Here is a 23,525-nt window from a genome sequence, read left to right on the forward strand (position 1 = left end):
GTACTCTCCACTTTCAATGGAGTTCGTCTGACCTTTGCAGACACGGTTAAGAGCCTGAGGATCCGGTGCTATTACTAGAAAAACAAGTTAAGGCAGATGCCAAAAACACCTTTTACAACCTCACTGTAGCCTGGAAGATGGCTTCTTACCTCGACCTGGCCACTTGGATCCATGCTATAGTAACATCAAGCCTTGACTATTGTAATGCACTATACATAGGTCTCCCATCCAAATTAACTAGGAGACTCCAATTGGTGCAAAACGCTGTGACACAACTGCTATCAGGAGCAAGCAGGAGCTTGAACATCCCCTCCCCATTCTGCAGTCACTCCACTGGCTACCTATCAGCAACCAGGCCCAGTCCAAGTTACTGTTTATCACATACAAAGCTCTTCATGGCCTTCGCCCGGCATACTTATGGGACCGGCCACCCTCCCTCTGTTCCTCCACGGCAGTTTTGCTCATCTGAACAGGGGCTCCTTGCAGATGCCACCCTGCACATGGGCGAAACCCACATAGTTATTGTGGAATAGATCCACATGATCTGATCAACGGGTCAAGGCAAGAAGCCATCCTCCTTGCTCACAAGCAGGCTGGATTGTCTGGTGTCATTCTGGTTTGCACTGCCAAGTGCTAGGGAGGGTTCTGTCTCTTCCTGCTCTCGCCTGGGCATATATTCTTTCCCGATGCAGTAGGCAGCCCCCTGTCCCCAGGCTGGGAGCAAGAGGCCAACAAGGTCCTTTCGCTTCTGGCCTTTTCCCTCATGCCTCTGGCCCAGTGCTGGCTTCAAGAGAAAGATGCCTGGGGGAAGGGAGGCAGAGGGGCAGGCCCTTCAGCACTAGACAGATGACTAAGAGATGGTGGGGATGCGGGGGGGGGGGGCTGTGGCAAGAATGGGGGGAAGGAAGAAGACGAGGTGCTGCTGTTCTCTGGGAGACCAGAAAAAGTGCCGTGGGTTATCCTGGTGGCTGAAAGCAAATTCTTCTTCTCAGTGTCTCTGGCATAGAAACTGGGCATTCAAGACATTAGATACGCAAACTGCTATACAAGCAGAAATGCCAGGAGCCGCACAAGGGAGAAGCGTGCCTGACTGAAGGGCTGCCACATCAGCTATATCTGCAGAAACTCCAGAAGCAAGTCTAGAGAAAGCGGGGCTGAAAAGATGCTGGGTAGGGTACCCTAAGCGGGGGTACAGCCAGCAGATGGGTAACCGAAACCCTTTTTGTGGGGGCAGGGGGACAGATGAGGAGAGAAGGACCCTTAGATCTGAGTAGGGCCTAGGCTGGGAACAGCCTGACTGTTCTACACGTTCAGTTTCCTCTGTTGCTGTCCATCCAGAAAATTCTGCATTCAGCTTACCTGAAAATATAGATGGGGAAGAGTCTTCCATCTGGGCTTAGAACCTCTCAGAAAATGGCAAGAGTCCAGTAGCACCTATAACAAAAATTGTGGTAGGGTATGAGCTTTCCAGAGTCTGTACCTGAAGAAGTGAGCTGAGTCTCATGAAGGCACATTCCCTAGGACAAATTTTGTTAGTCTTATAGGTGCTACTGGACTCTTGCTGTTTTCTACTGCTGCAGACAGACAAACACACCTCTACCCAACTTGATCTGCGCCCCACAGTTTGTGTTGCTACCTCTTCCCATGGATCGTCTTAGTGTATTAGTTGGGCGGGTATTTAAAGCTGTTCTTTTAAGTTTCTAGTCCTCATCAGGGTTGTTAAACAACACACAGCGATGCCTCCTGAAATCGTAGAAGCGGGGGTGGGGGGCGAAAAAGACGACTGTGTCCCTGGGGAGACCAAGGGCCATTTCGCATTTCCGTTTTTACCCAGTTGTTAGCCGTTGCTTCCAAGGAAAGGAAAGCTGAGTCCGTCCTTCTGTTAAAGCAACTGGGAAGGCGGCTTACAGGCTCCCAAGCTCAAGACTTAAAATTCGTCCCCGATATAGATATTCGCCCCTTTCTCTGATGCTCTTTCTGGGGCGTCTCTCTTGATGCCTCGGGCGGCTGAGAGCAGAACCACAAGTGGCAAAAGGCCCAGGTTGGACACTTGCCAGCTTCCCTCAAGTTTTGATGGGAAATGTAGGCAGCTTGGTGGAATGTTGGACAAGCGACAGTTGAAAAGTCCATTGAACAGCAGTCGGAGAGCCAAGGTGCAAGATCAGGATGCCGCTCTGAGATGCTCTCTAAGGGTTAAAAAGAGAGAGAGCTGCAGTTCTAGAGAGGGGCAGGGGAGGGGCGGGCTGCAAAGCCATTTCCTGCCCCCCCTAGCTGTCTTTGTCTTTGGGGCTGCTTCTGGACTGGCTTGGAGAGAACGTGGTGAGCTGGAAGGGGCTTTGGAGGGGAGGCTGGGGACATGGGGTGGGAGCTGCAATGCAAGACCCGAAGCAGAGAGAAAAGGGGGGGAGTGCAGCCGGGGGTGGGAGAGAACCCCCTCCCTCCATTCCCCCTCCTGTCGCCCCCCATTGGCGCCTTTCTGCGCTGCGACGAGGTCCCTGCAGTGGGACTGAGGTCCGACCCGAACTCAGCACCTTTGGAGGTTGCACGGGGCCCAAGGGGGTTCAGGTTCCATAGATCCAGAGGAGTTAGCCGTGTTAGTCTTGTACTTGCAAAATAGTAAAGTCCAGTAGCACCTTTAAGACTAACCAACTTTATTGTTGCAAACTTCCACACAGGTTGCAGAGGGCTACTTTTAGGAGAGGAGGCAGGGGAAGGAGGGCGGAATGCCCATGGGGGAGGGGCTGAGGAGGAATTTGGGTTGCGGAAGAAGGAGGGAGCAGATGCAGGAGAGGTGCGGAAGGAAGGATCGGAGGAGGTAGGAAGGGAAGAGAGCACGGAGTGAGGCGCCTGAGCCTTGGAAGACCCACACCTAACAGAACCTGAAGACTGAAAGGGGTGGGTGGGATTTTCTGAGGAAACATTCCTCTTCAATATCAAAGCGGTGCCTTTTCTCTTTGGGAAAGAGAAGCTGGTGTGTCTTTAACTTTTCAAATTAGACAGTTTGCGCTGAGTTGGATGCTTTGGCGAAGTGGATTTCCTGCTTTCTCTCAGCATGGTGGAGTATTCGGGCATCTCCACCTTTTCTCCTCTCTTTCCCAAGCCTCCTTTGCTGCAAAGTTGAACTTTGAAGACAAGCTTGGATGGCGGCCAGTTCAGATTCCCTTGGTACTGCCCAAATGGCAGCCATTTTCCCCTGCCCTGGAAGGGGTGTGTATGTGGGGGCAGGGTTCTATTGTTTCTTTAAACCAACGCATCAATACTGTTATATTGTTATAACCATTCACTTATCAGGTTATACTGGTACAGTAGTATTCAACTGTTGATTTTTTAAACCAACTTAAAAATCCCCAGTGTGTGTGAATGGGGGGCACTGCTGGGAGTCTGAGTCAGGGAAACCTGCCGTGAGGAAGCCCCGTTGCCCCTGGACTGTATCTGCACAGCAGCAGCAATGGAGGAATCACACAAGTCTTTCCCCTAGTTGAAAAGCATCAGGTTTCTTCTCCCCCCCACACCCTTTCTCATTCTGGTTAGTTTTGGGGGCTCTTTTCCTACTCTGCTGGGCATGTTAAAAGGGATGTTTTCCTTCCAAGCCCCTATAGATTATTGACCTCAGTTGTAGGGTCTTTTCAGGGTCAGCAAGCAAGAGACATGGAGCAGAACCACAAGTGACAAAAGGCACAGATTGGACACTTGTCTGCTTCCCTCAAGTTTTGATGGGAAATGTAGGCGTCCTGGTCTTGCAGCTTGGCTCTCTGATTGCTGTCCAATGGACTTTTCAACTGTCACTTGTCCAACATTCCGCCAAGCTGCCTACATTTCCCATCAAAACTTGAGGGAAGCTGACAGGTGTCCAATCTGTGCCTTTTGTCACTTGTGGTTCTGCTCATGGTCCCTGTCTGGCACGTGTATAAATCTGAATCTCTGACCTGGTCCGCATAGCGGGAAGGAAAACCCGGAAGAGACCTCAGGTGGTGGAGTGGATGGCGTGAATTTACACATTTTCTTCTGCTTTTTACCTGTGTGGATTCAAGGAAACTTCACTTGAGACTGTGGGTGAAGGAACATGATTTCCCTCTGTTAAAATCTTCCAAGAGAAAAGCACCAAGGCCAAGACAAGCAGAGAGGGCAGAAACTTTCTTCTGGCAGGGCTAGTTTTCTCTGTGCCAGGAGATTTTCGTTCTTAGGTGACATCTCCTACCTACCACCTTGAGTCAGGCAGTCCATCCCATCACCTTGTTCCCAGCACATTCTCCTACTTTTGTAGAGCAGGCCTTGACTCCCCTCAGAGGGGAAAATGAAGTGGTGAGGCTGGGAGCAGATCATGGATTCATTGCTCAAGAATGTATTTGCTGAGGTTAGGAAAGGTCAAGAAGGGGAGGGGGGCTGATGAATAAGATAAGTGGGACTGCCCCCCCTTACAGAATGGGGTCTGAGGGGAAGAGAGACGCGGTGTAGTATCTTGAATTGTGCCTTGAAGCCAGTCCAGAGAGAGGTTTGTTCAATAGACTGCGACAGAAAATATGTCCCTCCTTCTTTCTTTCTCTCCACCCCAGGCAGAAGCAAAAAGACGCCCTTGATACCTCCTCCGCCTCCTCCTGTGTGTGGTGAAGCGAAAAGAGCCGCTATGCAGCCAGCTCAGGTACAGGGGAGAGGAGGGCACTGGGGAGATGTGCCGTGGATTACAGAAATGCTTTCTTCTCTGTTGCGAAGCAGAAGATCAGGCTGTTTTGCCCCTTGGTTCTGGCGCCACCAAATGTGGAAGCTGCCCACTAGGAGGGCAGGAAAATGGCCACTCCCTGTTTTGGTTGGTGTGTGCAGCAAAAGCTCCATCAGAGATGATGAGCAATATGGACCATGAAACTCCCATGGAAAACTGTTTGGACTTTTACCATGTGGGCATCTCGGCCTCTCCCCCACATGGCTGCTAGCCCCCTGCCAATAACAGTCCCTTGGGCCCCAAGAGTTTCAAAGGAGGGTTGGGAGGGGGGAGCCAAATGTCCCCACAGCTCTCTTCTCCACTCTCCTTTGTGTTGCTCTCCCAGGATTAATATATTTTCTCAGATTTTAGCTTATCCCTTAATGGTCCAGATTTCCAGTGACAAAAAGAAATACTTTTCCTCCTTCTTCCAGGGTGGGGTGTCCTTTGAAGAGGTGGCTGTGCATTTCACCCAGGGGGAGTGGACCCTGCTCTGCCCAGCCCAGAGGGCTCTCTACAAGGAGGTCATGCTGCAGAATTTTGGGAACGTGGCCTCCCTGGGTGAGGACCCTTTTTGCCTTGGACTATCTCCTTGTGCCATATTATATTCCTGCTCCTCTTTGAAACTAAGTCGATTATCAGCATGTATTTGCCTGAAGAGCTGCTGATTTCTACCCCTGCGTGGAGCCCTTGAGCCCTGTGTTTCCTTTTGGGCCCTGTGTCTCCAGGAGATCCACATCTGAAATCCAGAGACAGGCTCAGGACCTTGAAGGCTCCTTAGTTTAAGGCTCTTTATATTTAAAAAAAAACACTTTGTAGTTATATTTTAAAAACCCCACAAATTCCACTCAGGATCTCATCCCCTGAGGCACAGCAATAAAGGATATTTATAATCCAAAAGTCTCTCCCTGAGGAAACTGTAAATCCAAAACTGCAAGTAAAAAGTAGCCATTTCTCTAGGCCCATCTTTTCTTTCAAAAGAAAAAAAAACATTCTCAAATCTGTAGTCAAGTGGATTAAAATGAATAAAGACCTAAGGAAATCTCGGGCAAAACCTTCAGCGCTTCTCTGTCCCCTTTATTTGTTATCCTCAGGGAATCTCAGGACCTCTCCGCCTTAGATTTCAAGAAATACAAAACTCACTCTATCAGGGTTAGTTTTAATTGTTCAGAAAGAACAAACACAAGTTTTAGCCCACCGTGGGACACCCTCTGACAAGGTCTTTCCTTTTGGGAGGACATGGTGGGTCAGAATCAAGGGCTGCTTGATCACTTATCTAAACAAGCCAGTCTTTTTCTGCCTTTGAAAAGGTGGAGAATTTTCACACGAAGTAACTCTCCAACAGAAAACAAAAATGGTGAGAGCAACGTGTCCTTTTCCAAATCGTATTATAAACAAGGATAGCAGGTAAGGAACGAGTGCAGGTAACAAAATATCCAGCCTTTTTGTAAGAAAAGATTAGCAAACATTCTCTTAACATCACATCAATGTTTAGGCTTCCAGTCCTGCAGGATTCACATAAACAATTCCGGCAGAGCAAGGCTGACTCTCGAGTAGAAATGCTCACCTCAAATATTAGGCGGATATCTGCTGTCAAGAATCTGGGCAAAGTTCATTAAGCTGAGTAAGTTCAAAATGGAAATTTCTTAAGGCCTTGATGGGCTAAGAAAGCTTGGCTGCCACAATCTCTGTTTGGCAGAGAATTGGCACAGAACTCCCAGTGATTCTCAAATCCATGCTGTACTCCACACACACCCCCCAATACCCTACATCTGGTAATTTCTGGAGGGACAGCTGACTTGGTTTGGAATTGCTGAATTTATGTAGACACAGCAAAGTTCTAACTTTGTGTTTTTTTCCCTCATAAAAAGGACCTCAGATTGCCAAACCTGACCTCATATCCTGGCTGGAGAAAGAGGAAGAGCTGTTTCTCCTGACCCCTGAGGATGAGGAAGGCTTGGCAGGTAGCTGCTTGTATTTGTCATGGGACGGTGTATTGCTTGTGTTCCTTCTAAGGGGTGGTGGATTTCTGAGGCTTTGTTTATCCTCACAGTTGGAATTTCTCATCAGTTTGCGAGTGCTGAAATGCTGCTTGTCGATCTTGAACTTAGCAAAATAGGAAACTCCAAAATAGGAAACTCCATTCTCCCAAGTGAGACCACTTCACCCAAGTCTAACCAAGTCTTGTCCTCTCCGAGTGGCAGTGGTTCTCTGGTAAGGGAACCAGCTGTTTGTCATGTGATCCTTAAACGTTCTGCCTGCAAAGCCACTTTGTGCTTTACTGCAGAGACAAGACCCAAATCAGCACGCGGGAGCTCTCCCATCCTGAACACTGAGCAGTGTTGTAAATCATTCTTAATTGTCTGGCCTGTACAGTTTGCTGATTCAAAATTCAGTACCTTGCAGAGGAAATCCTGGCTTCCCCAGTGTATTTTAAACCCTAGCCAGGAAGTATCTCTTCCAGTCAACAGTTGGTTGCATGTTGTCCAGGGCAGCAATCTGGGAAGCTGCTTTAATTCCCCAAGAAACATGCTGAAGGGTCATAGTCAGGGGAGGGCTCTGTAGCAGATCCCCCAGTGTTGAGGGGGCAGGGAAAGAGCAACCACAAGTCATGTTGGAGGGGCAGCCAGGCATGCCCAGAGCCCACTGCGATGTAGCACAGACTCCGGTTGAACAGGTGCCCTTCGTGGGAGGCAGGAGAGCCTCTCCCTTCAGAGGCAGTGGAGGATTGACAGCTGCCCCTCTTTGAGCAACTGAATGGAGACTGAATTGTCATTTGCAAGTTTGGCTTCTCTTTTAGAATGTAAAGTTGACTGCCTTGTTTTTTCCCCATTTCTGCTATATGCTATCAGTTAAACATGTGTATATGTTTAACTGATAAAAAAAGAAAGGGCCCTGGAGCTAAATCCCTTGGAGGGTCCCTTGATTCTTTATAATACTGGAAGAGAGGATGTGGGTTATGTTCCTAAATTGCGAGATGCCCTTCTTAGGACTGGAAGAAAGGTCCTTCAGTTCTGGCTGAGGGCACTGGGGTAAAATGACCCTGCGGACCCATCTTTTTCCACCAGGAATGAGGTATTTATACAGCTCTTATTAATTGCTAGAGCTCAGCAATGAGTTCATTTCTTTGTATCCTTGATCATGTTCAGCCCCCTGCCTCGTTTCTCAGATCTACCTCCATCTGTCTCTGAGAACATTAAAGACTGCATGCCTGAAACAGACTGTTTTTAATAGCACCAAAATCCCAACATTTCTATCATCCAACATGGACATAGGGGGAAACTCATGATACTTTGCTTGACGGAGATATTCTCTTCAAAGCAGAACCCCAGGAATGGTATTTTTTACATGAGTGCAGGTACCTTAAGCAATCAGCCTTATGTTGTCTCGCTGCCAGTCACTCTCCCAGTTTCAGGCTTTTCTCCATCCTGTTTCCACCAGCTGCACCTTCATCCATACTGTGTAGTGATGTTAAAGAGACAGGCAGAAATAACTTAATACATCCAGGTGATTATTTATGTCAGATTCCATTCTTCATCGTCTGACTGGCCACCTCTCTTCCAACTCTTAAGTCATATGTGTTAAAACATGCATGGCTGTCCCTCTCTTCATTCGTTCCCTTTTTCTCAACACAACCCCCAGAAACCACTCACACCTCCATAAGTTAAGGCAGGCAGAAAAAGAGAAAGTAAAAACCACTGGGTCATTTTGAGGCAGAAGGTCTTTCATGTACATTCTCTCTCTTTTAGCTTGGAATTTAGAAGGAATTGAGAAAGTGAGGGGGTTAATTGGCTAGAGATGGTTTGAGCTTAACTGCTGAGCATTAACACAACAATTACAAAGCAAAGTAGATAGCTGTTTCACAGATATTTGGGGGAAACGTCCTATCATTACACCAGGCTTTTTTTGTGTGTCAGCAGGAGGCATCTGGGAGTCAGCAGCTGTAACATCTGACCATCCAGGGATGGAGGAAAATGTTACATATACATATAGGAAAGAAAACATTGAAGATTGTGATGTATTGAAGAAGGAGGCAGGAAAACACCCCCATAATGGAAGGAATAATTCAGGTCTTTTATATAGTGGTGATTCTCGACTGCAAAATACGAACAGAGAAGATGGTATGAATGAGTGCATTGCAACAAGGAAAAGTTTTCCTGAAAAATCAGATATTAATATTCAATGGAGCATAAATAAAAAGAAGAAAATATATAAATGCCAGGAATTTAGGGAAAGCTTCGAGCAGAAAGATAACTTAACTCTTCATCAAATGATTCACAGAGGGAAGAAACCATATAAATGCCTGAAATGTGGGAAAATCTTCCGTAATAATGGAAACCTTACTTCCCATCAAAGGTTTCACACAGGGGAGAAACTATATAAATGCCTGGAGTGTGGAAAATGCTTCGATCACAGTAGACGATTTAATGACCATCAAAGTATTCATAGAGGGGAGAAACAATATAAATGTCTGGAGTGTGAAAAAACTTTTCGGTGGAAGGATAGCTTGACTATTCATCAAAGGATTCACACAGGAAAGAAACTGTATAAATGCTTTGAATGTGGCAAAAGCTTCAGTCGGAGTGATTGCCTTACTGTCCATCAAAGAATTCACACAGGGGAGAAACCATATAAATGCATGGAATGTGGCAAAAGCTTCAGTCGGAGTGGGAGCCTTACTATCCATCAAAAGATTCACACCGGGGAGAAACAATATAAATGCCTGAAATGTGGGGAAGTCTTCAGTAATAATGGAAACCTTACTTCCCATCAAAGGATTCACAGAGGGGAGAAACCATATGAATGCCTGGAGTGTGGAAAATGCTTCGATCACAGTAGACGACTTAGTGACCATCAAAGTATTCACAGAGGGGAGAAACCATATAAATGTCTGGAGTGCAAAAAATCTTTTGCATGGAAAGTTAGCCTAAATGTTCATCATCAAAGGATTCACACAGGGAAGAAACCATATAAATGCCTAGAGTGTGGAAAATGCTTCAGTTATAGGGGACGATTTATTGACCATCAAAGTATTCACAGAGGGGATAAACCATATAAATGTCTAGTGTGCGAAAAAAGTTTTGGATGGAAGGATAATCTAACTGTTCATCAAAGGATTCACACAAAAGAAAAACCGTATAAATGCCATGAGTGTGAAAAAAGTTTTCAGCGGAAGGATAAACTAACTTCCCATCAAAGGATTCACACAAATACAAAGCTTTATAAATGCCTAGAATGCAGAAAAAGCTTTGTGCGGAAGGATAACCTGACTGTTCATCAAAGGATTCACACAGAGGAGAAACCATATAAATGCCTCGAGTGTAGAAAAAGCTTCAGAGAAAGTGGAAGTCTTATTTCCCACCAAAGAATTCACAGAGGGGAGAAGGTATCAAAATGATTGGAGCACGGAGAAAGCTTCAGTCATAGTTTAACGCTTTACTTCTCATCTAAGGATTCATTTGGGAGAAATCATAGACATAATTGAAGTGTGGAAGGACAGTACCTAAAATACTTTGGCATACAAAATTCCAAAGTAATGCAATAAAACAGTGTAATAAAATAACCCACAAATCAGTATCTGTTATATATAAAACTAGCAATAAAGTCCATTGTGGGGGAAAATACAACGGGCTCTAGAAAGGGGAGGGCAGATAGGCAGGCATTCCCTCCTCCTCCATCACTGATCCTTGCCAGTGAAGGCAGGAGCTGGCATTGCCATCTGTTCCACGCTTGATCTCAGCCACGTGAGGGGGGTGGGCTTTGCTACCTGCTCCATGCCTGATACAGGCCAGTAAAGAGGAGTGGCATTTCCACCAGCTCTGCTCTTGATCGCAGATGGAGGAAGGGGAAATGGGCATTGCCTATTGCTACACATCTGATTACAGATGGGTGAAGGAGGTGGGTATGGCTGCGTGCTCAGTGCCTTATTCTGGTAGGTTGAAGGGAGTGAGTATTGCCACCTGCTCAGCTCCTTATCTTGGCTGGGTGAAGGGAAGAAGGGTGTTACCTCCTGGTCTGTGCCTGATCCTGGCCAGGTGAAGGTGCGAGGCAGGCATTGCCACCTGCTCCACTCCTAATCCCAACTGGGTTATGACAGGGGGATGGGCATTGCCACCTGCTCCGCTCCTAATACCAGCTGTGTTAAGGTGGGGGATGAACATTGCCACCTGCTCCAATCCTAATACCAGCTGTGTTAAGGTCAGTGGGTGAGCATTGCCACCTGCTCCACTCCTAATACCAGCTGGCTTAAGGCAGCAGTGGGCATGACCACCTAATCAGTGACTTATTCCGGTAGATTGAAGGAGGTGGGCATTGCCACCTGCTCCACTCCTTATCCTGGTTGCGCCTGATCCTAGCCAGGTGAAAGCAAGGGGCGGTCATTGCCACCTGCTCCATTCCTAATCCCAACTGGGTGATGGCCAGGGCGGACACTGCCACCTGCTCTACTCCTGATCCCAGCAAGGTGTAGGGGGGTGGGCATCGCCATCTGCTCTGCTCCTGATTGTATCTGGGTGAAGGGAGGCAGGCATTTCCACTTGCTCTGCTACTAATACCAACTGGGTTATGGTGGGGTGTGGGCATTGCCACCTACTCAGCTCCTAATACCAGATGGGTGAAGGGGATGTGGGTATTGCCACTTACTCTGCTCCTGGTTCTGGTAGGTTGAAGGGGGACTGGTAATGCTGCCTGCTTGGTGTCTGATCCCAGCCAGGTGAAGTGGGGCAGGCATTGCCTTCTGCTATTCCTGATCTCAGCTGGGTGAAGGGGACTGGGCATTGCCACCTGTCCCACTCCTGATACCAGCTGGGTTAAGGCAGGGGGTGGACATTCCCATCTGGTCCTCTCTTAATATCAGCTGGGTTAAGGCGGAGAGTGGGCATTGCCAGGGGTGGGCATTGCCACTGGCTCTGCTTCTAATACCAGTTGGGTAAGGTGGGGGCAGGCATTGCCACCTTCTCCATTCCTGATCCCAGCTAGCTGAAGAGAGGTGGCCATTGCCACCTGCTCTGCTCCTATTACATGTGGTCACCCTCTTTGACTATCATAAAGCACAACGCATACCCAGAGGTTTACACATACAAAAACCGCCAGCCATGTTTGCTGACGATGACACCTTTAAATTCAAATGGGCGGCAATACTAAATAAATGTAGCTATGACTTAATGCTGCTATTAATAGGAAGATGCAAGAGAGAAACTGAATTGTTAACAGAGGAGGTAGAGCAAGTGAGCGAGTACATTAAAGCCACAGTGCCTACCACAGATCTTGACGCACGTCTCAGAGAACTAGAAAAGGAGGTTGCAGCGTTTGAAAGTAAAACAAGAGAGATCAAGATTAAAAAGTTTAAAAGGGACAATTTAGGCTATGTAAATGGGAAAGTATACTTCTGGTGGGACCAGTCTTCAACCGTTCCTACTAGGCGTAAGAAGGTATCTTGGGCTTGCCCTGTGGAAACTTTCTCGGATTTAGACACATCAGAACCATCTGCCACCGAGAGCTCGGGAGATGAGGGACCAAGCAGGAGGACTTTAAGGAGTAGGGCTGCATATGGGGAACAGTGGACTCATTTTTTAGGCAGAGAGAGGAAGTGTCCATACCAGAAAAACCAAACGAAACGTTAGTGTTTAACATCTCCACTAGACCCCTTAACCAGGTGGAACAGAGGGTTCTTAATAAGGGGTTGAGTTTTGTGCCCACTCCTAGATATAAATCATTCCAGACTCGGGTGGATGTGTTTAAATTAATTAGACAGATCAGACTTAGGAAGTTTTTTTCAGATGTGCTGCAGATCCTGTGCAGGCTAAGGCTATACTGCCAAATAAATTAAGAAAGAAATCTACCTTTGTCCCCCAGGTGGTGGACCACAGGATTGACACCTTTGAATGCCTGGTTCTGAGAGACACTGAGCAGTTAGAAGCAACATCAGTAAGGGCGTGGAATAATTTGACCATGGCAGAGCAGGTCGCCCTTGAGAACTTACAGGCAGACCCCACCATCATCCTCAAGCCAGCCGATAAGGGGGGAGGCATTGTTGTGATGGATAGGGGGATGTATATTGAGGAAGTACAGAGACAATTGGATGATAGGGTTAGCTATAAGAAGATCCCTAGGGACCCTACGTCACATACTCAAAACTTGATCAAAGTGGTTCTTAATGAGGTGACAGCTATAGGAGAAATTGATGACTCTAATGAATGACACCCCGAGGATCTCATTGTTTTATGTGCTCCCAACGATGCGTAAGAACGTTATACCACCACCCGAACGTCCAATAACATCGGGCTGCAGTTCATTTCTGGAGCCTTTGTCTATGTATTTGGATTCATTCTTACAGCAGGCGGTACCATTGATTCCATCTTATGTTAAGGACACTGGGTCCTTTATAAAAATATTGGAAGGCACACCTATTATGCCTGATCAGGCTCTACTTACTATGGATGTTAAGTCTCTTTATATGTTCATTCCACTAGAGATGGCTAGGGATGTCATTGAATTTACACTACGGGCTAGGACTGATTCAACACCACCAACTGAGTTTTTGCTACAATTAGCAGACCTGATCCTTGAAAAGAACTACTTTAAATTTCAGGAGGATTTCTACCTCCAAATTAAGGGCGTTGCAATGGGGTGCGCTACTGCCCCCAGCATTGTGAATTTATTTATGGCCAGATGGGAGGCTCAGTACATAACAGGTCCCAACAACCCCTTCCAGGATGATATATGCATATTTTGGTGATATATTGATGATTTGTTCGTTTTGTTTCGTGATTATACTGTCATAAATGATTTTTGCACGTGGCTCAACACCCAAGACCCAAACATACAGTTCACGTGGCAATTTGACATGCAGGCTATCAACTTTTTGGATGTGACAGTTTACAGGAGCCAGGAGAATGCATTATTAGTAAGACCCTATCATAAAACAACAGATTGTAATTCATATTTGCCCCACTTTGTCAGACTATGGCATCCCAGTTATCCAGAGTCTGCCTTCCTCCCTTCTGCAAGAAGCCAAGGTCTCTTGATTTCAAAAGGTTTATTAGAAAGACAGCATTCATGAATAGGGGTCCACACTCCAGAACCAAGATAGTCCTGGCTGAGCACAAGCTTTGTTAGGAATGAGTTACAAAATGACAGTTGTTACAGATCAAACCCTCCGTTCCCAGCCTCCCCCCAGAGTTCACATTGCTGGGCGCTCTTCTGTGGGAAAGCTGGTCTGTCAAGGTCGACTCTGAAGAAAAACAGATAAGACGCAGCATCCTCTCCCATGGAAAGTGCAGTCATGGCACAGCTAGACCTGGAGGGAGAGAAAGACTAAACAACTACCCAAATTAACATGGTGTGACTTAGGTTAAGGTCTCTTAGCATGACAGATCCTGACACACTTAAGGAGAAATATTCCATATGGCCAGCTATTAAGACTCAAAAGGAATTCATCTACCAAGGAGGATTTTTGTCGGGGGAGTGAAACTATGATGAAGGCATTTCTAAATAGGGGATATCCGAGGAAGATTCTACAGGTTGCCCAAGGGAAAGCCTCGCATATGCCCAGAGATACCCTTTTGGAGGTTAAGAACAAGTCTAGACAGGAGAGGATCGGGTGGGCGTTAGACTACACACCATTGTCCAATGCATTGAGTAAGGTTATTTTTAGGCATTGGACAGTGGTCTCTGATATTAAGGGTTGTGAGCTCAGGCCTACCATAGGTTTCAGAAAAACACGCAGTATTAGAGACATGCTGGTACATACTGAAGTGAATACATCTACCACAGATGCTCCCTTGAGAGTAGCTGCGCCTGTTGGTACTTACAAATGCGGTCATTGCACAGTATGCCAATGGATTCGTGAGGGGGACAGCATTATCCTGACTAGACCACACAGACAGTTACGGTTGAAGCAATTTGCCACCTGTCAAACATCAGGTGTAGAATATTTGATCGTTTGCCCTTGCCCGAAATTATATGTGGGCAATACCATCCGTCAACTATGCACCAGAATTTTTGAACATGTTTCCAGAATAAGAAACAAGATCATTGAGGCACCGTTGACCCAACATTATATAGATCATGAACAACTGACCTTTCGGTGGCAGTCTTACATGTGGCGTGTAAGGGGTCAGGTCAGCAAAGGGAATTACAACGTAAGGAGGCGCAGTGGATTCATAGCCTTGACACCATGAAGCCGAGAGGACTAAATTATGAGTTGCTGTTTAATTGTTTTTTGGGGTGAACAGTATTGAATGTATCTGCGTTTTTGTATGCAGTAATTAGGTTCCTCTAAATCCCTTGTTTTCCTCTGTAGTTTGTATGCATTGAGGTTTCTCTGTACTCTTTGTATTCCCCTGTAGAGGGCGCCTATTGCTTTAACTTGTGAAAACAAAATAGGGAACATCTATGGGTAAGCTGGTTGGTGTATGGAAATAGAAGTTTTATTAATGATTGTAAAGTGTGAAGACTGTATTCTTTGAATGTGTTTTCTGTAACATCTAGAATGGACGTTTGTATGCCCCTGAGGAAATCCACCAGACGAAAATCTGCATGAGAATTTGCCGGCCCCAGCTTTCGGGCACAGCATTCGGATCTCCACTTCTTTGTTCTAGCACCTGGAAAAGGGAAAAAAATGTTATTGGAATAATAAGGAAGAAAAAAACTGTAATTGTTATATAGCTATTGACCTATTTACCTTGAATGGGTCCCGGAGTCTCTCTGTGAGAGGCTCATGCCAGAGGATGTTTTGCTCTTGATGTATCACGGTCATTAGAAGCTATTGCTGTATAAATTTGAGCACTCGTATGTATGAATTTGTCTTGTTATTGGATTATTGTATTTGTGCTTCATTATAAGAGAGTGTTGCTCTTTAATTATCGACTGTGCGTTCTTCAGTTTGTAGTTCCGCTCCTAATATTAGCTGGGTTAGTGGGGTGTGTGGGAAGTGCTGGGGGCAGGCATTGCCACCTGTCCCACTCCTAATACCAGCTGGGTTAAGGTGGGGGTGGGCATTACGACCTGCTCTGCTCCTAATACCAGCTGGGTAAGGCAGGTGGTGGGCATTGCCATCTGCTCCTCTCCTGTTCCCAACTGGCTGAAGGGGGGTGGGCATTGCCATCTGCTCTGCTCCTAATACCAGCAGGGTAACGATGGGAGCGGGCATTGGCACTACCTGCTTTGCTCCTAATACTAGCTGGGTTAAGGTAGGGGTGGGCATTGCCACCTGTTCTGCTCCTAATATTACCTGGGTTAAGGTGGGGTGGATATTGTCAGTGTTCCGCTCCAAATATCAGCTGGGTGAAGACAGGGGGCGGGCATTGCCACCTGCTCCGCTCCTAATACCAGCTGGGTTAAGGTGGGGGTGAGTATTGGCACCTTTTCTGTTCCTAATACCATCTGACTGAAAGCAGGGTGCTGGTATTGCCACCTGTTCCCATCTCGAACCCAGCCTGGCCTTCCTGCCACGGCACATTTTCTTGAGGGACATGGTGCCTTGCCTGGGCTTCCATCCATGGCAGTGCCCTCTGGTGGTGCACCGGGGTATAAAGTGAGTTCATTGAAACACGCTTACTCAATTATATAGTAGGATGCAAGCCGTATTAGTGACAAATCATGTTTTATCCTCGTGCAGATGCATGCTGGTCTTGATGCTGCTGCGAAGCACCCGCTTGCCGCCAGAAGGGTGCATGCTGAATTGTGAGGTGCAAGAAGTGCTTAGGCCATTGATTTGGTGGGCCCCCTCCCAGTGGCAAGTGGATACTTTGCAGCAGACAGGAGACCAGAATGAGAGGGTGCTAAGGGGAGGAGTGGAGAGGAGCACTTAGGCCATTGATGTGGTGGGGCCACTCCCGGTTCAAGTGGGCACTTCGCAGAAGCCTGGAGACCAGCACAGGAGGGCACTGAGGGAGGGCGCATGGAGGAATGCTTAGGCCATTGATTCGGGGCGACCCTTTCAGCGACAAGCAGATGCTTCACAGTGGCCTGGAGGCCACAGTGGGAATGCACTGAGGGGAGGCACAGGGAGGAGTGCTTAGGCTGTCAATTTGACGGGCCCCTTCCTGGCAGTAAGCGGGGGGGGGGGGCTTTGCAGCGGCATGGAGGCGAGAGTGGACGGTTGCTGATGGGGGGCCCCAATTGATGGACTAAGCACTCCTCCCTGCACCTCCCCTCAGCGCCCTCCCACTCTGGTCTCCAGGCCGCTGCGAAGCACCCACTTGCTGCCTGGTGAGGGTTTTCCAAATCTGTTTGCTAGAGCCTGTTGCATTTTTTTCGCATGCGTATTGTTTCTAGTAATAAAATAAACGGTGATTAATAGATTAATCTGAAGTGCGTTGTTGAAGAAACTACCCAAAAGACAAATAAGTGGGTTTTAGATCAAATTCAACCTGAATTCTTCCTAGAAGCTAAAACGACTAAATTACTTTGGTCACATTAAGAGGAGTCATGTAAAATTTCTGGCAATTTTGAATCCAGTGGAAAATAAGCTGGCTTTTTTCCCTAGGAAAAAAAATGGAAACTTTGGGGGAAATTATAATATCTGCAAGACATACTGTTTTATCACACCTAAACTCATTTTACTGCTTTACCACTGCTTGAATATACTGCTAATTTTTATACTGCTAATTTTCCTGCTTTAATATTGCTTTAATATATGTAATAAGTGGTATAGGGTGCATCACCATGCAGTTCTCTCTCAAATTTTGAGGATACAGAAAACACAGGCTTTGTAGTAAATAGCATACAATATTTGGTCAGAAAAGAGTCGCACACAACTAAACAAATTACATATTTTGTCATTCCTTTGCAACTCTGAAGTTCAAACTGGAGGAAAGGAAAGCCGAGTCAGTCCTCCTTCTGTTAAAGCGACTGGGAAGGCGGCTTAGAAGCCCCCAAGCTCAAGACTTAAAATTCGTCCCCGATATAGATATTCGCCCCTTTCTCCGATGCTCTTTCTGGGGCACCTCTCCTGGTCCCTCGGGCGGCTGAAATGCTCTCTAAGGGTTAAAGAGAGAGAGAGAGCTGCAGTCCTAGAGAGGGACAGGGGAGGGGGCGGGCTGCAAAGCCATTTCCTGCCCCCCTCCCAGCTCCCTTTGTCTTTGGGCTGCTCCTGGACTGTCTTGGAGGAACGCGGTGAGCTGGAAGGGGCTTTTGGGGGGGGAGGCTGGGGACATGGGGTGGGGGCCGCAATGCAACACCCAAAGCAGAGAGAAAAGAGGGGCGTGCAGCATGGGGGGACAGAGCCCCCTCCCTCAATTCCCCCTCCCTTCACTCCCCTGCACCAAGGAGAGCCCATTGCTCCCTTTCTGTGCTGCAACGAGGTCCCTGCAGTTAGACAAGGTGGGGATCCGCTTCCCAGTCTTCCAGTTTTCTCAATAATCATAGATCCAGAGGAGTTAGCCGTGTTAGTCTGTAGTAGCAAAATCAAAAAGAATCCAGTCTTAAAGGTGCTACTGGGCTCTTTTTGAGTTTTCTCAATAAGAATTTGCTGTAAAGTTTAGAAGCAATGTCCGACAAGCTGATGGGTCAGTAGTTGTGGGGATCCAGTTTGTTGCCCTTTTTGAATATGGGCACTACTGTACTTTGTTTCCACCCGGTAGGAAGGAGTCCAGTTGAATTAATTTGAGTGAACACCTTTGCCAGTACAGGCACCCACCAATCAGGAAATTTCTTCAAGAGCTCCAGAGGAATCATATCTTCGCCTGGGGCCTTTCCATGTTTAAGGGAATTTATAAGATTTCTGACCTCTTTGGTTGTGACTGGGGGCCAATGGGGAGCATCTAGAAAGCTGAATTGTTGGACAGATGACTTGTCCGTGTGAGATTCGCTGGTGTCGCTGCCAAAGATCCGACTGAAATGAGAGGACCAGTCTTTGATTCTAATTTGGGCATCAAGTCGGACGAAGATCCGACTGAAATGAGAGAACCAGTCTTTGATGCTGACTTGGGCATCAATCAGGGGCGATGTATGGCCCATGCCAAAGGATACCAGGATCCAGAACCTTGATTCGAGGTGGGGATCCGAACTCAGCACCTTTGGAGGCTGCACGGGGCTCAAGTGGTTTCAGGTTCCATAGAGGCCCTTTTAAGAGAGAAGGCAGGGGAAAGAGGGCGGAATGCCCGTGGAGGGGGCTGAGGAGGAGATTTGGGGTGAGGAAGAAGGAGGGAGCAGATGCAGGAGAGGTGCTACAGGAAGGACCAAAGGAGATAGGAAGGGGGGCGTTAAATGGGTAATACGGACTGAGGCCCTTCATCCCTGGAAGACCACATAACAGAATGTGAAGAGAGAAAAGGGATTTTCTGAGGAAACCTTCCTCTTCAGTGTCAAAGTGGTGCCTTTTCTCTTTTCTCTCTCTCTTTTGTTTCTTTGAACCAGCACTTCAATATTGCTGTGTTGTTATAACCATGTACTTATCAGGTTATACTGGTAATATTCAACTGCTGATTTTATAAACCAATTTAAAAATCCCCAGTGTGTGTGTGAATGGGGGGGGGCACTGCTTGGAGTCTGGGGCAGGGAAAATACAGGGAAACCTGCCATGTGGAAGCCCCGTTGCCCCCGGACTGTATCTGCACAGCAGCAGCAATGGGGGAATCACACAAGTCTTTCCCCTCCTTGAAAGCACCTGGTTTCTCTCTCCAGATGACTGGGGAAGGCAATGGCAAACCACCCCATAACAAAGTCTGCCGAGAAAATGTCGTGATGTGACATTCCCCCATGGGTCAGTAATGACTTGGTCCTTGCGCAGGGGACTACCTTTACCTACCCCTATAGATTATTGACCACAGTTGTAGGGTCTCTTCAGGGTCAGCAGGCAAGAGACACAGCCCCTGTCTGGCACCTGTAAAAATCAGAGTCTCAGACCTGGTCCACATAGCCAGAAGGAAAAGCCAGCAGAAGCCTCAGGTGGTGGAGTGGATGGCATGAATTCACACACTTTCTTCTGCTTTTCCCTGTGTGGATTCAAGGAAGATTCGCTTGAGACTGTGGGTGAAGGAACATGACTCCCCTGTGTTAAAATCTCTAGAGTGGAAGAATATGGGTTTTCTATGTTACAATCTTCCTGCCACAGAAAACCTCATGGCCAAGACAGGCAGAGAGGGCAGAAATCTTTCCCCCTGCAGGGATAATTTTCTCTGTGTGGGGAGATTTTGATTCCTTTCTGGCATCTCCCACCTGCCAACTTGAGTCAGGCAATCCATCCCATCACTTTTAAGAGGCTGGGAGTAGGACATGAATTTGTTGCCCAGGAGTTAGAAGGAAACATGGCAAGAAGGGGAGGGGGACTGATGAGTAAGATAAGTGGGACTGCCCCCCCCTTATAGAATGGGGGTCTGAGGGGAAGAGAGATGCGGTGCAGTATCTAAATTGTGCCTTGAAGCCAGTCCAGAGAGAGGTTTGTTCAATAGACTGGGACAGAATTATAGAATCATAGAATCACAGAGCTGGAAGGGGCCATACAGACCATCTAGTCCAACCCCCTGCCCAGTGCAGGATCAGCCTAAAGCATCTCTGACAAGTATTCATCCAGCCTCTTCTTGAAAACTGCCAGTGAGGGGGAGCTCACCACCTCCCTAGGCAGCTTTTGAACTACTCTGACTGTGAAAAAGTTCTTCCTAATATCCAGCCAGTTCCTTTGTGCATGTAATTTAAGCCCATTGCTTCGGGTCCTATCCTCTGCCAACTGGAACAGCTCCTTGCCCTCCTCCAAATGACAGCCTTTCAAATATTTAAAGAGAGCAATCATGTCCCCCCTCAACCTCCTCTTCTCCAAACTAAACATTCCCAAGGCCCTCAGCCCTTCCTCATAGGGCTCAGTCTCCAGACCCCTGATTGTCCTTGTCACTCTCCTCTGCACCCTCTCGATTTTGTCCACATCCTTTTTGAAGTGAGGCCTCCAGAACTGCACACAATACTCCAGGTGCGGCCTGACCAAGGCAGTATAGAGAGGGGCTATGACCTCCTGCGATTTCAACGCTATGGCCCCTTTGATGCAATCCAAGATTGAATTAGCCTTTTTTGCCACCGCATCACACTGACTGCTCATATTTAGTTTACAGTCCACTCTTACCCCAAGATCCCTTTCACATATACTACTGCCCAGAAGTGTATCCCCCATCCAGTATTTGTGCTTCCCATTTTTGTGGCCCAGATGTCAGCATGGTTTTGTTCCTAACAGATCTTGCCAGACCAACCTAGTTTCCTTCTTTGATCGAGTGACCAGCTTACTGGATCGGGGGAACTCTGTTGACGTGATTTATCTGGATTTCACTAAAGCTTTTGATAAGGTCCCTCATGACATTCTGATGGGCAAACTGGAAGACTGTGGAGTAGACTATAGGACAGTTCGGTGGATACGGAACTGGTTGGAGGATGCACTCAAAGAGTGGTGGTCAACAGCGTTTCATCAGATTGGAGGGAGGTGTCCAGTGGGGTGCCGCAGGGCTCGGTTTTGGGCCTGGTACTTTTCAATATTTTTATCAATGATCTGGATGAAGGAGTGGAAGGGCTGCTCATTAAATTTGCTGATGATATCAAATTGGGAGGAGTAGCAAACACCCAAGAAGATAGAATTAAAATTCAACAAGACCACCACTCTTTGAGTGCATCCTCCAACCAGTTCCGTATCCACCGAACTGTCCTATAGTCTACTCCACAGTCTTCCAGTTTGCCCATCAGAATGTCATGAGGGACCTTATCACAAGCTTTACTGAAATCCAGATAAATCACGTCAACAGAGTTCCCCCGATCTAGTAGGCTGGTCACTCGATCAAAGAAGGAAACTAAGTTGGTCTGGCAAGACCTGTTAGGAACAAAACCATGCTGACTTCCCCGGATCACTGAGCAGTCCTTCAGATGTTTACAGATTGATCCCTTTAAAATCTGTTCTAATATCTTCCCAGCGACAGAAGTCAGACTGACTGGCCTGTAGTTTCCCGGGTCATCCTTCTTCCCTTTCTTAAAGATTGGGATAATCTTGGGATGTCCCTTCTTCTTTCTTTCTTTCCATCCCAGGCAGAAGCAAAAAGACACTCTTGATGCCTTCTCTGTCCTCTCCTGTTTGTGGTGAAGTGAAAAGAGCCGCTATGCAGCCAGCTCAGGTACAGGGGAGAGGAGGGCACTGGGGAGATGTGTCATGGATTATAGGAATGCTTTCTTCTCTGTTGTGAAGCAGAAGATCAGGCTGTTTTGCCCTTTGGTTCTGGCGCCACCAAATGTGGAAGCTGCCCACTAGGAGGGCAGGAAAATGGCCACTCCCTGTTTCGGTTGGTGTGTGCAGCGAAGCACCATCAGAGACCATGGGCAATACTGGACTATGACTCTTCCATGGAGAATTGTTTGGAGTATTACCAAATGGACTTCTCTGGCCTCTCCCCCACATGGCTGCTACCCCCCTGCCAATAACAACAGTCCCTTGGGCCCCAAGAGTTTCAAAGGAGGGTTGGGAGGGGAGAGCCAAATGTCCCCACAGGGCTCTTCTCCACTCTCCTTTGTGTTGCTCTCCCAGGATTAATATATTTTCTCAGATTTTAGCTTATCCCTTAATGGTCCAGCTTTCCAGTGATGAAAAGAAATACTTTTCCTCCTTCTTCCAGGGTGGGGTGTCCTTTGAAGAGGTGGCTGTGCATTTCTCCCAGGGGGAGTGGACGCTGCTGAGCGCAGCCCAGAGGGCTCTCTACAAGGAGGTCATGCTGGAGAATTTTGGGAACGTGGCCTCTCTGGGTGAGGACCCTTTTTGTCTTGGACTATCTCCTTGTGCCATATTATATTCCTGCTCCTCTTTGAATCTAAGATAATTATCAGCATGTATTTGCCTGAAGAGCTGCTGATTTCTACCCCTGCGAGGAGTCCTTGGGCCCTGTGTTTCCTTTTGGGCCCTGTGTCTCCTGGAGATCCACATCTGAAATCCAGAGACAGGCTCAGGACCTTGAAGGCTCCTTAGTTTAAGGCTCCGTATCTTAAAAAATCTTTGTAGTTCACAAATTCCACTCAGGATCTCATACTCCAAGGCACAGCAATAAACGACATTTATAATCCAAAAGACTCTCCCTGAGGAAATTGTACATCCAAAACTGCAAGTAAAAAGTAGCCATTTCTCTAGGCCCATCTTTTCTTTCAAAAGAAAAAAAACATTCTCAAATCTGTAGTCAAGTCGATTAAAATGAATAAAGTCCTCAGGAAGTCTCAGATGAAACCTCCAACACTTTCCTCTGTCCTTTATTTGTTATCCTCAGGGAATCTCAGGACTTCTCTGCCTTAGATTTCCAAAAATACAAAGCTCTCTCTGTCAGGGTTGGTTTTAATTATTGTTCAGAAAGAATGAGTACAAGTTTTAGCCCACCGTGGGACACCCTCTGACAAGGTCTTTCCTTATGGGGGGACATGGTGGGTCAGAATCAAGGGCTGCTTAATCACTTGTCCAAACAGGCCAGTCTTTCTCTGCCTTTGAAAAGGCGGAGAATTCTCACACAAATTAACTCCCCAACAGAAAATAAAAGTGGACTCAGAGCAACGTGTCCTTTTCCAAATTGTATTATAAACAAGGGTAGCAGGTAAGGAACGATCGCAGGTAACAAAACATCATTTTCAGGTTCTCTCCCCATCACGTTCTAATTCACCATTATTGTAAGGAAAGATTAGCAAACATTCTCTTAACATCACATCAATGTTTAGGCTTCCAGTCCTACAGGATTCACATAACCAAATTCCGGCAGAGCAAGGCTGACTCTCAGGTAGAAATCCCGACTTTAAATATTAGGCAGATATCTGTTGTCAAGAATGTGGGCAAAGTTCATCAAGCTGAATGAGTTCAAAATGGAAATTTCTTATGGCCTTGATGGGC

The 23,525-nt window shown here is 47.0% G+C and overlaps 2 protein-coding genes across 3 annotated transcripts in view; one reads left to right on the forward strand and one right to left on the reverse strand.

The window, feature by feature from the left end:
• The window catches only part of LOC129328757 (zinc finger protein 493-like), a 196,553-nt gene that overhangs the window by 60,731 nt on the left and 112,297 nt on the right, over nucleotides 1-23,525 (reverse strand). The gene's annotated exons all lie outside the window — the stretch shown is intronic.
• LOC129328738 (zinc finger protein 501-like) lies at nucleotides 2,244-10,278 on the forward strand. 2 transcript variants are annotated; one of them, XM_054978003.1, is made up of 4 exons: nucleotides 2,244-2,319; nucleotides 4,554-4,639; nucleotides 6,568-6,660; nucleotides 8,614-10,278. In XM_054978003.1, the coding sequence occupies exon 4, from the start codon at nucleotides 8,661-8,663 to the stop codon at nucleotides 10,092-10,094; it is 1,434 nt and encodes a 477-aa protein (XP_054833978.1). In that variant the 5' UTR covers nucleotides 2,244-2,319; nucleotides 4,554-4,639; nucleotides 6,568-6,660; nucleotides 8,614-8,660; the 3' UTR covers nucleotides 10,095-10,278. The 2 variants fall into 2 exon arrangements, with proteins under 2 accessions (XP_054833978.1, XP_054833979.1); XM_054978004.1 differs by lacking the exons at nucleotides 2,244-2,319; nucleotides 4,554-4,639 and having other exon boundaries at nucleotides 6,018-6,660.

Source organism: Eublepharis macularius, chromosome 4 (assembly GCF_028583425.1).
Source record: "Eublepharis macularius isolate TG4126 chromosome 4, MPM_Emac_v1.0, whole genome shotgun sequence".
Lineage (NCBI taxonomy): Eukaryota > Metazoa > Chordata > Lepidosauria > Squamata > Eublepharidae > Eublepharis > Eublepharis macularius.